The 14,291-nt window shown below is 44.0% G+C and overlaps 1 protein-coding gene across 1 annotated transcript; it reads right to left on the bottom strand.

Moving 5' to 3' along the window:
- Nucleotides 1-1,402: 1,402 nt before the first annotated feature.
- Nucleotides 1,403-6,972, bottom strand: LOC119399956 (NHP2-like protein 1). Its single transcript, XM_037666862.2, has 4 exons — nt 6,828-6,972; nt 5,793-5,896; nt 4,430-4,463; nt 1,403-1,796 (listed from the first exon to the last, which is right to left on the bottom strand). Exons 1-4 carry the CDS (start codon nt 6,847-6,849, stop codon nt 1,672-1,674), a joined length of 285 nt encoding a protein of 94 aa, XP_037522790.2. The 5' UTR covers nt 6,850-6,972; the 3' UTR covers nt 1,403-1,671.
- Between the last annotated feature and the right edge of the window lie 7,319 nt (nt 6,973-14,291).

The raw sequence follows: 14,291 nt of genomic DNA on the forward strand, positions 1-14,291 counted from the left end.
TCTGCCATGCGCAGACGCTAAGAGTCTGTGGTTTCGTGGCAGAAAAAAAAAAATGTCTGTCACATTATGTGTAATATCATTCGGGGTCACCTACTGGGATTACACTAGTGATCATATCTTTCAAAATGTTTTGCACCATCACAGTTACGTGCCTACCAGGCAAGACTGCTATATGCTCAGAGTCTTTCTTGTGACGATCTCTGCATGATCGGTGCACTGTACAGAATAGGCCGATTTTAGAGATTGTGCAATAAAAATTGAACTGGACTTTGCCAATGAGATATCTACCAAGCAAGGTGCACAGGAGTCATAGAGAGGTTTGCTTTATTAAGTTACGCTCTATCGTTATACTGTTGTTGCGTGCAAAGAATGGTAGCGCACGTGTTAATTTTACATTTTCGCTAGAGTGGATAGCCGATAGCCTCGTGCCAATAGCATGATAGTAAAGGTCTTAGGCTCCGCACAAAGTATACCTTATTTAAAGCTAACGAACGTTGTAGTGAATATTTAAGTATGATTATACATAGTTCCGTTAGTTTGCATGTTACAGTCTACGTCACTACATTTTCTCGCTTTAGATTTTAGCTAGCAAAATGAACCTTTCAACAATGACCGAAACTGAACTGAGAAACGTGCTTTTGAAACCTGCTTTACTGGCTCTTAAAATGTTCTGCATTAAAAAGATGTGCTTTGCATTTAGACATGTTAGGTGCATCTGCATTGGTAAAAAATTATTGCAGAGGCCTTTACCTTAGTACCGTACATCAAGAGGCGTAACTTTTCAGCCGGGAAAGCGGGCGTGGCACTCTCTACACCATATGTAGGAAATAGCTTAGCCAAGCAGTGATTTGAAACTTGAGAGCAACAGCACTCAGCAGCTATGTGCATACGTACCAGCTGGTGAACTTCATTCATTTGTAAAACTGGTTCGGTTGTTACAGTGAGGATTGGAAAGGCGGACACATACGTTTTTGTAATGGTTGTACTGAGCATACATCATTTGTGGGATATGCATGCACCTTATTAATGGCAACTTGCCCTTAGACGAAATTTAATACGAAAGGGTAAACACTAGGAAACATCACTTAATATTTATTTTAGCATTTTACAGCACAGTGCTGCTTTCATTTCGCGGATTATTGATGATGCCGATTCTCATTGCTTTAGTAGTTCTTCTGAATAAACTTGCTCGAAGTGTACCACTCTGGTGACCTTTGAACTTAGATGACTTGAAAGGGTTTGCTGTTCCTCCTTTCAGCAGCATTATCGTGAACACGCTTTAGCTTTTCGCGAAATCGATCGCAGAAAGAGCTCGAATCTGTAAACTTTACAGGGAATTCAGAAGGGTTTGGCAGGTATGTGTGTGTCACTCTTGAAACTTATAGAAATATACACCCTGGAGTGTGTTAAAAGTATTTTATTTTCATTCCCCTCGTCACTCGTGGAATAAAAAAACAAACAAACAAAGGTTTCAACAAATCGCCATTCTTGGGAAAGTCGTCTCGAACCACACGGCGACGAGGAAAGGAAAAACGTAACAGCGTGGATCATGTACAGAACAAGCGAGCGCATGCTTCATTTATGAAAAAAAAAAAAAAGATTTTTTTAAATGTAGTGTAAGGGTGAGGTGTAGAGAAGTTCATTTTTCATTCTTGTCTTGTTTTCTTTCACTCAAACGAGCAGTTTCTCAATTTCCTGCTGGAGGCTCTGTATCTGAGGCTTCAGCTGTGACCCCTCGTTGACCGTGACCGAACAGGCGACGACCGGCCGCGAAACTCCGCACGCTCGACCCAGGGCTGTGAATGGAAGAGGCAGAGAGGATAGGCGTCGGTCTTGGGCAGTAACCTGGTAATAGTGTGGTACAACTTTAGAAGGCAGAGGCGTTTACACCTCAATGGCGGATGCACACGAGCGGGACCATTTCTTTAGTCGCGGAGCCAATAGTCTGCGTGCTTCGGTCATCTAAGCGGGGGGCCTCTCCTGCCTTGTTGAGCTGTTATTCGACTACAGTTACTAATACACCATTACCGTTAACTAGTTAACTCTAAACTCTAACTCCTCGCTTTCTGTTTCAATCATACACGTGCCACAGGGCACAGAATAAGACGTTTACTTCTGAATACCTTATGTTTGAGTGTCAGTCAAACATAACGAATGACACGTTTGAGTGTCATTCACTCTAATGTCACTCATGACTTAAAGGGACACTAAAGAGCAAAACGATTTTTCTCATATTAGTAATGCACTCTTTCACGATACCAAAAACACCACGCTTGCTGCGAGAAGACGCTTAGCAAGCGAGAAAGCGTGCAAAACCAAAGTGTGGGTGGCGACGCCACCTTTGAAGTTTCCGCACAATAAGCCGTGACGTTACATGTTTTGACGGCGCCTGCTAAGGACTGCGTAGTTCCTAATCGGTAAAAATGAATTACATTGCCCTCTGAGGGGGCCATAGACTTAACATACCAAGTTTGGGGTAATTTTGTTGAGCCAATGGCGCCTAAATAAGATAAATACACTTTGAAATTCATGATGTCACGCGGGGAGATTTCGGCGTGAAATTTAAAAATGAAGCTTTGTACTTGATCTTCTCCTCTATTAATAAACCTATGATGGCAAAATGAACAACAATAGAGTTGTCAGAGCACAATTTATCGATGTAAACAGATTCATTGTTTCTCTGTAGTGTCCCTTTAATACGTTGGCCTGAATTTATTCCACTGCGAAATGCATACTATGTATGCCATAACTTGCGAAATGCAGTTTAATTGAAGCATTTCAAACGGTGCCTATCATGAAAGAAATGCTCTATTTGTGGCTTTGACAACACTTATGCCAAGAGTTGCGACGGCTTCGATGTGACAGGCAACAGGTTGCTTCTGGGCTTTGGAATGCTGTGGTTGAAGTTGCAATGGCCTGTGGTGACAGTGTAAAAAACAGCAACTCAAGCTAATGGCACCATAGTATGCTTATTTATGCACTTCACTAGTCTTGAAGGCAGCATATGCTTGCAACATGCTTTTTTATAACCTTCTTCAGAAGAAGCTGTTATTGACATCATGTGAAATGTCATAAAAGTTTAGACATGCAGCAGCTCTGCTGGGAAAAATGTCATTCAAGAACTTATGGGAACCAGTACTTGTAACTGTAACAAAGAGGGACCAAGCATTTTGCGCTCTTTTTACAATTCCCAAACAGCACAACGCCATTTGCAAGGTGCCTTTGCCCTCTCAATAAGCGGAAACCTCTTTAACGGAATTGTTGCTTAAATGAAATCAGTGTCTCTATGAGTAAGTGGAACTCTTGTTAAATGGAGCATATTTTCCTGGTCTCGTCGGCTTCTGTTTAACGAGAGTCTACCGTGTGCCAAGAAGCACTGCTGACTGTGTACAGCCTTTGCATTAATACTGGCTCACTCAGCAGTCAAGCAAAGAAGTCGGTTGTCCTGCAAGGGCAAAAGCAATATGTGCTACGGCAACAAATTAGAATACCGTACAAAGTAATACCCGTGCCACACGGGCACAGAAAATGGAATTTACCCCCTAATGCCTTCACACTTAATGCCATTCGCACGGTGCCACACGGACGAACGAAGTGGCATTCGCCCAAATGCCATTCGTCACCTAATGCCATCGCCAGAACTCATTCGACTGAGAAATGCAAACTCTTGAATGCACAGCTGACGAAGTGCGGTATACCTAAGTTACGTAAAACAACATCCTATCCGGCTGAAAAGAAAGTTTTCACGTCTTTTATTTACACTAATCACTTAAACAAGAGCTTCAAATGCTGTACTTTTGTTGCGACAGGCGCCATTTTCTTTTTACGCTGTGGATCTTACTAGCGTTGGCTGAGGTTACTACGGTCGGCTGCAACGTCGTGAAACAAAGCAACGAACTAAAGCTTACGGCAGTGTAATATGCTTATTTCTACATTTAATTATTCTCGGAGGTATATGAAGCTTCTAAACGCATGGTTATTTTTTTGTTACTACTCGAACAATTGCTCACTACAGAAGATGCTGCGATCGACATCATCAAGTCAAATGTCAGTCAGTTTGGACGTGTAGCAGCTACGCCGAAAAAAATGTCATTCGGGAACTGAATTCCTTCACTACCGAATGTCATTTTCTGTGCCCGTGTGGCACGGACATAAGGCTAGCAGCTAGCTCCTTCATCATCCGACCTCTTGTAATTCCACAAAATGCTGGCATAAGGAAATGCGGCCGCTGCAGCTGGCGCAGCGAATTTCGTGCTGTCTACCGCTTCGACCAAAGTGAGCAGCGAGAACACGGTAGGTACAGAGAGAGGTATAAGCAGTCTGCTGATTTTCTGTCAAGGTGGGGCACACAAGACAAGTGCCCAGCTACTCAAGGTACACAGTTTTTGCTGAAGGTGCAAAAGGTTAATGGAAGCCAAGTGCTACTCACCGTGCTTGGACCTCACAAACACATATGGCACGTTCTGGAACAAGAAACAGGCACTGCAGTTAGTGTGGGGGTAGTAATAAAAAGAGAGAGAAAGAAATGCTAACTACATCCATCTCAGGCATGTCGGGTAAGTGAGCACTCTTTTTTTTTCTTTAAATCTCTGTTTGGCTTCCCTTTCTGCAATGTCTCAAGTGCTGGTCCAGGATACTGTGGCAATTCCTTCTGTCCGATACTGTTCCAATTTTGTCAAAGACAAATGCAAGCCCTGTGCTGTCTACATGTCATTGCATGCCGCTAGATCCAATTTTCACCTGGCACGGCGATCTTAGTGGTTATAGTGCTCGACTCCTGACCCGAAGGTCGCAGGATTGAATTCCAGCCGCGGCAGCTGCCTTTTGATGGAGGCAAAATGATAGAGGCCCGTGTGCTTAGATTTAGGTGCACATTAAAGAACCCCAGGTGATCAAAATTTCTGGAGCCCTACACTGCGGTGTCTCTCATAATATTGCAATTTAGGGACGTGAAACCCCAACAACTAACAAATCAAGTCCTATCGTGACTCGTTAATTAGTCGATCAGTACGAGCCATTGCTTTATCAATGCTGTTTGCCTCCGTGATAACACTAGCTTTCGCAGTGTATGACATAACTCAATGGTCACTGCACTTTTGTTCCCAGTTTGCATGAGTGAAATGCTGCGTTTGCAAAACGTGAGCCCTTAAAGGGGCCCTGCATCACCGAATGGCTTTATTAAAGGAGTACATTGCCTTATGAATCAACTGCCGCAAAAAAAATTTCGGAATCAGTCGAATACGAGCTGAGTTAGAGATTTGTCACATGCTATAATTGCTTTCGCTCTTCTCTCGTCCCGACGAGCGCGCTGGAAGCTAAGCAGGGAAGGATCACATGGGGGAAAGAAGTAATGTCACACTCATGTCATGACCTTGAGCACTTTTTCTTTTTCATTTTCTTAGAATGCACGACTTACTTTCAGCGTGATCGCGTGCGGGCACATGGCGGCCTCTCGCGGCAGCAGCGGTAACTATGCAGCTCACAATGCTGAAATCAGCCAATGGCCGCGAACTTGGGTATACAGCATCATTTGTAGAAAGAAAAGGAAATGATTTCTAGCAGACTTTGAGAATCAATTGTAAATTCCAGGCCATGCGCTACACTATAATGTATGGCTCGCGTGTTCTCGGGATCTTTGACTACCGATCGACAGCATTTTCTTACCACGCTGAAAAAGTGTTGCAGGGCCCTGTTAAAGTGTTACACACGGCACTTTTGAGGACTGATGCCAAAATTGAAGGGATCGTGGTCACCACACGACGCATTACCGCACGAAGAAGAGTAAGGCCTACCTTGTCTTCACATAGAAGCGGCAGGTGTAAGACGATTTCCAGGGGCGTCGCGTCGGCGGCCATGACGATGATTTCAGCAAGGCCGCGGTTTAGAGCCTTTGTGGCTGAAAAATAAGCGCATATAAGGACTTCTATCAGCTTCATCTCATGATGCTGAACTTGTAGAAAGATCTGGTGGTTCAAACAGTATATTGTGCTTCCTTCATATGTTAGAGCACAGCGAAAACGTCAAATTAGGTCGTAAAAATTGTCTGTGGAAGTTGCCAAGAACACTAGGCAAGGTGTTACGTACAGCTGTTGCTCTTGAACTATTACAATGTAGAATGCCATATCAATTTTGGGGAACTGCCATTGCAAACAAGTTTTACTACAGTGCCGAACGGTGCTAGGCTGGTTGCAGACCTGCAAACACAATGCCCGCTGTTCAAATGCTGCGAAATACTCATCACCGGAACATGTAACGGAACATCACGGCTCATGCGAAACCATGTGTCTGGAAATCCCTAGGAAAGTTTGGTATGCTCAGACACATCATTTGGTATGGAAAGAGTTTAAGTAATTACAAGAGATTTTCTGTAGCTTGTAAAACACACCAACATCGCCAATAGTGGCATGCTTTATTGATATGGAAGACTCGAGCACCCCAGAGAAAGTAAAACTCCACATAAAAACAAAAATTCTGCCTCAGAAGCACAGCAGTCAGTCGAATGTTAAAAGAAAACAATCACACAAAGTTATTGCCTAGACGATCAGCCATGATCTAAGTCCATTTTCTGAGTGATAAATGACAATCTGAAGCAATGTCGCAGTGCCACAAACAATTGAGGGTCCCGTCAATAATAAAAAAAAATGAGAGGTATCCATCATCGCTATTGTCAACAAATGCAACAAAGGTAACGCACCCCAAGGCAACTCAAAGAGCTTTAGCGGTCCAAACAGTTATGTTCAAGGTGCTTGTATTTACTCAACGCTGACGTTTCCAAAGAGCAAACCAGCGCATGAAGTACTTTATGAAACTTCCGTCGAGCCGCTTACCTTCGTTGGCGCCTTTCCTCATCTGCTTGTAGTTGGTGGCCTGCTGAACGATGTTCAAGATTTTCGCCGTCAGCTCGGGATCGGCCAGCGGGTAAGCCTTTGGGTTGACTTCGTCGGCCTGCGGTTTATATTTCAACAAACGACTCAAACTTTAAGAAAAACGAAGCTGTTTGGGCATCTCGTTTAAAACGCCTGTGCGCGTCTGAAACGTCCGCACGCAGACTTCATACGCTGAAACTTTCGCGCCATGATTCCGTAGTTAACTGCGCACAACAGAGGGGCGTCCGTCTGCTCTACTTTGCCAGTCAAAATTCCGTCAGAAGCTCTGCAGAACAACATGAATGGCATTGGAAAATAACATAGATCGTTGCGTTCCGTAAGACGAAAGTCCAAGCGTAAGATGTCAAACCTCGTCACAGAGGAGTGTGTGATTTGAGAGACACAAATGGTACGGGATTTCATGTAGCGATCTCGTTTCGTTTGCGCGTAAGCTCGGTTACGATTACTCCGTCTAATAGTTAACTCGAGGATAGAGCTGAAAGCTTAGGGTTTAAAAATAAACGCACACGTAAACAAAATGCGCTACGGATGGCGCCAAAGTGCACGCTGCAAGTTAGCTTGACGTTTTTAAGAACCAGCATGCGTTGAAGAGTACAATACGGACCAAGAGTACAATACGGCGAGCAGGAGCAATAGCGAAGGTCAGTCTAAGCGTCACTGTTTTGCAGCTTCGTTTGGAAAACAAAAATCGCATGTAAATCGGTGCCTTGAGGCATTGCGGCTTGTAGGCTTACGGCCGCGCGGACACATGCGCGCAGTTCGCGTAACTACGAAATGCGGGTCATGTGAGAACTCACCATTTTTTTTGTTTGGAAGTTCGCGGTAGTTGCTAGCTTTCCTGTCTTGAGCGGTTGTGGCCCGGCGCGCAGAATAAACGCGAAATGACACAAAAAGTGTAAAATGCTTTGATCAACGACTCGTGGTTTACCGGCGGTACCCACGTGTGTTGTTGGCGTCGCGACGGTGGCGCCACGCACTAGTTGGACGACGAATTTGAAAACTACGACTTTTAGTGGCCAGATTCGTACAACTTGCCGCTAAGTTTAGCCCTATGTTTTTTTATTACTAAAAGCGGCGATTACTTTCTATTACCACAAGCGCTGGAAGTGTTTGTAGACGCTAAAAGCGCGTCATTGCCACTGTGTTAATATACGCTATTCGTATAAAGACTCCAAGTTATAGCTGTAAATCTCAAAGGCGATGCTCATGTGTACTAAAACCAGAGAAAACAAATCTCGGAGGCTGTGCTTCGAATTACCGAAAGCGCCGGAAAGGTCTGTAGACGCTGAAAGCGCGTCGTTGACACTCCTCACTTGTAAGCTGCAGATCTCGAGGGCTACACACGTGTGTAATAAAAGTACCGACGAAGAAATACACCATAAGTCATTTGCATCCTTGTACTCTTGAACCACATGTGTACGTGTTGACATGGTTTTTTTTTCTTTGCTAGGTATTCAATTTTAAGACTGTTATTCCAGCCTGAACATGGTGCTGACAACGTTAGAAAATCGAAGATGCCAAATGACCCCAGCCCGTTCTTTCAAAATTACAATAACGAGTCTGAAAGGCTACACATATGCATACTGCTCCGGAATTTGCAGTTCCTTCGAATACGTGATAGTGGCTGGGTCCTGTTTTTAATAAAATCAGTAGATAGTGCTGTAAAAATGTGTATAATTCATCATCTTTATGCGGATGAAAACAATTAAAACTACGTATTGTTTTTGTCTCTTGCTGCATACAAAAACACGGCCTTCGAGATTTGTTTTTACGTCGAGTAGCTCAGTTACAATCGGAGGTGTTTAGTTTCATCAAAACGCTGCTTTGTGAATGCACTATTTCTGAAAACGTAGTATCATTGATGATTCGATTTGGTTCTTATTACGTCTAGTCTTTCGGTTTCGGTTAGAAGTGGCTTCCTTCGAGCAGAAACCAATCTTGGAGGCCATGGTCTTGATGACTGCAGAGAAATACGTCATAGACGCCATGTTGCGAAAGGTCTTTGAGAAAGTTGGCTTCTTCTAATGGCTCCACGTAGTGCAGCGAAGATCGCTCGCAACTCGCAGTGCTGCCGCTTTGTGGATTTAGAGGCGTCCGTCAAAATGTGATTGATGTTCGTTGGTTGGTTGGTTGGTTGATCCTCAGCTACTTGGCGCACCCCACCGTGGGGGATCGGCCATGAAACGGGTGGTACCTTATTTTAGATATGAAATTGTTTTACAATCCGGATATGTTTAGGAATGGATGGTTTAAAAATAAATTCACTGGTACAATCCAGATTTAAAAAAAAAAACAAAAAAAACTGAGAAACCAATAGGTTGAAACAGTGAAATTGTACATACACTTAACATCCTATTCTTTTTGTTTCCTGTAAAAAATCGCACACGGCTTCGCAAACGTTCCTGTGACTAAAGGCCATTTCAGTTGCACCAAAGGAAAGAACCACCGGAAGGGATAAATTTAAGCCCATTCTTTGGAGAGGTTGATCTAGCAATCGTCTTCGTTGACCTGTGAACAATCTGCATGTTAAAAAGAAGTGCAGAGATTCACTGTCGTTGCAGTGGAGGCATAAGGGTGACTGTACCAGACCCGACCTGTGTAGGTAAAAGTTCAGAGGGGGAACTCGGCATCGTATCCTGGTAATTGATATTTCTGCCCTTCTAGTGCAGCACCAACGATTTTTCCATGGATACTTAAGGTGGGGAAACTCAGATGTTGCCAAAGCCGATATGGCAAAGGTATCCGACGTGGCAAACTTTTCAAATCGCGCCGCTGAGACAAACGCCAACGTCGGCAAAATAGAGATTATGGGACCATTATGTGATGCCACCGCAAGTGCATCTGCATATTCATTGAGGGTTAAACCCTTGTGACCTGGTACCCACACTAAGCGAATAAGACGATAATGTCTTGGGACAAGAAAACAAAATACTTCTAAGGCATTCGAGAAATTAGGTGCAGTTAATGCAGAGCAGATAGACAGACAGTCCGTCAGAATGACAGCTTCTGTTATTGATAGGGGTAATTTACGTAAGGCTAGGACAATCGCAAGCAATTACGCTTGATAAATAGGCGTAAAGTCGGGTAAACGAATTGAAAAAGACCAATCCAAAGCTGAGGATGCAATTCGCCGTCAAGACTGTAGGACATGATCAACTACCTTTTCTTTATTAGAATGTACCGCGGAAACTCATTTAATTAGGCACCCGTTGAAACTACGTCAAAGAAACATGTTTTTCACGAAAACCATTTTCTGCACTGTCTCTTTTTTCTTTTTTTTTTGCTGTAGTTACTGTATGGTCCTATTCTTTGTCTCGCATTTTGTGTCTTTACGCTGGTCGCGATTGTGCGTTAGCATCATGTTTTCAGTTCGTACACATCACGGATTCTGCTCCAGCATACATTAAGCTAAACCGAAACCAACTATCCCAACATATCACGCTTACTGCAATCCTTTAGTGGTCATTTCGTGATCTCTTCGACTGCTCATTTTATGCGTGAAACGAAAGTTCGCGATCTCAATACAGAATAAATACTGCTAAGATTGGAGTGCCCTAAATTTAAGCTTCGTACAGGAGAGGCAAGTTTCGGTTTTTTTTTTATAGAAGTGCGCGGAGTTATGCGTCATGACCACTACGGCGATAATGTGGGAGCCATAGTTCTGCATTCTCACGCCAAAAAAAAAAAAAAAAAAAAAACTTGCTAGGATTGAAAATCGTGTGTTGGTTGGTGAAGCATATTGGATAGTGGACTGCTGAACACAGACGAGATATAACAGGGGAAAAACACGAACACACACGTGTGCAAGTGCGTCGCGGCGTTTGTTTCTTCCTAATGGCATCTTGATGAAATCGCACCGGTGCGCACCTGGGCGATTTCATGAAGATGCCATAATTGTGCCTCGTTTGGGTTGCGCAACCCACTATGCTGATCGGAGCGCCACACTGTGACATTTTTACAGTGCCTCTGGTTCTTTCTGTCCTCTGCTAGGCTGCAACATCGGTCCTCACAATGTCTAGCAACATATAAGAGCCGATCGAGCGAACAGAACAAAAGCATCGTAATTTGATGCTCCCACGTGACCGCTTTCTGTGTCATGGCGTCAAGATATGGCTCGAGAAGCCTCTCGGAAACTAAACCGACGCTTGCTGTTCCTGTAGCAGACGCCGTCTAGTGAAGGTTGTCACAGTCAATGCGGATGAAGTGTTTCTTGAAGTATATATGCTTACCACGGAGGAAAAAAATAACGATATGGGAGGTCTAGTCAAGTGATAATCCTGAAGACCAGCCAAAATATAAAATGAAACAGGAGCACGAGGAGGAACCGGCGTCGGAGGAGGTTGGCTTGTGGACGCTAGGCGCGCTCGCTCGTCAATTTTTCCCCATTAGCCCAACAAAAAGGATAATGAAACAGGAGCATGATGGGAATTCTACCATGAGCACGAGGAGGTAGCGGCTTAGGAGGAGGTTGGCTTTCGGACGCTAGGCGCTCCCTCTTAAATTTTTTTGTAGCGTTAGCTACACTGGCCGAGCCGGATCGGTTTCGCGTGCGCGTACAAGAGCTGTGCTGCGCATGCGCGAGGAGCAGTGATGTCACACAGCTGGCGCACCGGAGCCGCCACCTCCGCGCATTCCGCCGCCGCCGCGCGCGACTCGCCGGTCTGCGCATTCCAGAGGAGTGACGTGATAGCTGCGGCAGACGGCGCGCGCGCAGCTGTGCGCCTTCGCTGTGCAGTGGCCGTTTGACACTGCGCTGGAGCTGCTTGATAGCGCCTCTGACTGGCGTTTGCCAGTGTGGTATAGCCATGGAGAAGGAGAGCGCAAATGCTGCTCAACGGCGCAGAAGAGCGGAGAAGCTTAATTAACTCATCGGATACCGAAGTAGTTGCCTGGAAAAATAGATATACATGTGCCACATAATACGTATACCGTGTGTGGGTCATTGGAGCAGCAGTAAGCATGATAATCAAGCTAATCCTAGACAATCAGGAAAGCTAAGAATAATTAGCTGAACCTTTGCCAACTCTGCGTTATCCTGGCATAGCCAAGCTAAGCCACTGCAAAAATTTTTTTTCCCGTGAATACGTGTCACTCACTGCACATAGCCTGTGGTCGTGTAGCGTCACTGTGCCTCAATGTTCGTCGCGTCTCACGTTCGAATTGACTTTTTCAAGCGAAGCTTGTTGTGAGTTAGAAATTTTGGTGGTGGCGTTGTCGTACGCAAAAAAACCTGCGCCTGCGGCCCTCGAAGGTGCGCCGGTCACGTTCGTACTTGTGTGCACCGTTTTCCAATGACTGACGCTCTCACGATCGTGGGTTTGTAGGCGATCAGCCGTTTCTGATATGGCGATGTGATCTTTTATCGGGCCCACCTGTCATTTCACGTTGCCAAATTTCACTGTTGCTTGGATATGAACGCACTACTGCACGTTCAGGCGCCGTCATGACGTCACACGTGACGTTTCTGGTCAGGTCACATGATTTTGCCGCGTGTGAAGCGGACCGGAAGTTCCGCCATTGCTTCCTTTAGGATACAGAAAGACGTAATGATTCATCCTGCTTATGCGAGAAAGTACAAAGAAAACACTTTTTTTATTGCGTAGAAAAAAATTGTCTACAAACGGTAAAAAATGCGATGACAGAAAAAAACTCACAAAACGCGCAGAAAAAAGTCACTTGGCGCAGTCGACAGTACAACTTCAGTACGATATGAACACAACGCGATCAATGCACTTGTCGAAAGCAACAGAAAAAAAAATCGGGAAGCTGTAATTTCACTGGCAAGACTCAAAAACTGCTCGCAGGTGTTCCTTCTTGAAGGACTCGCATGTATCTTCGTCCGTGCAGGTTCTTGTGTGCAGGCTTAGAAGAAATATAGACAATCGAAATATCTCTGCTGCATAGCAGCCCGTCAATGATGGGAAACGTCCCAGTAAATCACGAATGTCCATTAGATATCCGTAGCATTCTATGCATACCTAATAGATACAGTTAGCATTATATAGATATCTAACAGGCATAGCTAGCATTGTGCGGATATCTAATAGACAGTCGTGGTTTACTGGAAGCTCATGCGAGAGACGGCAAAAAGCAGTTTAAACAGTCCAGTGTGTAAGCATTCAAGAACATTCGCAAAACAACCACGCACTCACTCAAGCATGAATAATAGGCAGCAAGCACTTTTTTCAGCTTGCATGAATGTAACACATCTATGACAGACACATTTCTCTTTGTTTTATTTTAATACAGGCTCACAACCACACGTTTTGCTTTCTTCGCCGAAGCATTTATAAGGCATTTGATTCACTTTCATTCGCATTTGATTCATTTTTAAGTAGCTTTAATTCACATGCGATTCATATTTGAAGAACTTCGAGAGGTAATGTACAGGGTGGTTTAGTGAAAACGAAGCAGTTTATTGAAAAAAAGAAAAGAAAGTCAGACATTAATTGTAGGTTCTTCCAGCAATTCACTTCTGCGAGCATCACAAATTGTACTCTAACCACCGAGAAGTTTCTTAATCACGCATATATTTGCCACTCAGCGTTCGTTTATAATGTCATAACTGCACCCTCACGCCGAAATTGGGAATTGGAGGGCTCAGGAATTGCCTACTATAAATTATCGAGAATCGCAAGACTAACGTTGCTTTATAAGCATGATCGTGTTTATAAATGTGCTCATCTCGCAGGTGGCCGGTGGCCGTAGGTCTTAACAATGGCAACGTTTTCCGTGGTATTATTATGCCCAATGAATATCGATAATGTGAGGACTAATGTAATTTAATGCCTTGTCTTTACATCGGCCTGAGCATAAAGTTTATAAAAACGAACGTTATGTAACTGTGGTGGAGGGTGTCACTTGATCTCGTGACGTCATGTAAACATGGTGCCTACGATTGACGTTTAGTTGATATTGGTTCGGAAAATTTTGTATCATCGATGATAATCCACCAAAGAATGACCGAAACTATGAAGTCCATGCCTGTATTTTCTTTATTTACAGTGAAGAGCACTTATTACTCGTAAAAATCTACACCTTTAGTATTAGTTGCAGTGCTTAGAGGGTATAGTTTCGAATGGGCTTTCTCTAAAACAGTAGTCCAATAGATCGGCGTTTGAAGTGCCATTTTCACAGAAAAATCCTTCCTCAGCTTATGTAGCGTGTGATGTAGCTACGTGAAGTGTTACTACGGTCGTTTCAAAATTGATTTTGGAGGCTAGTATCTCCAAATTGGTGACATTGTACTCGACAACTTCAAGTGGGCAATTCGATACCCGCTCTATTCACTAAATTTTAAAGTTATGGTAATGAATTTTAGTTAAAGAGCTGAACGGTGGCTATCGCAGAATTCTCGAGGCCCACAGGCAAGCAAATAATACAAAAGATAGTCACACGATCATG

This window comes from Rhipicephalus sanguineus, chromosome 7 (genome assembly GCF_013339695.2).
Source record: "Rhipicephalus sanguineus isolate Rsan-2018 chromosome 7, BIME_Rsan_1.4, whole genome shotgun sequence".
Classification (NCBI taxonomy): domain Eukaryota; kingdom Metazoa; phylum Arthropoda; class Arachnida; order Ixodida; family Ixodidae; genus Rhipicephalus; species Rhipicephalus sanguineus.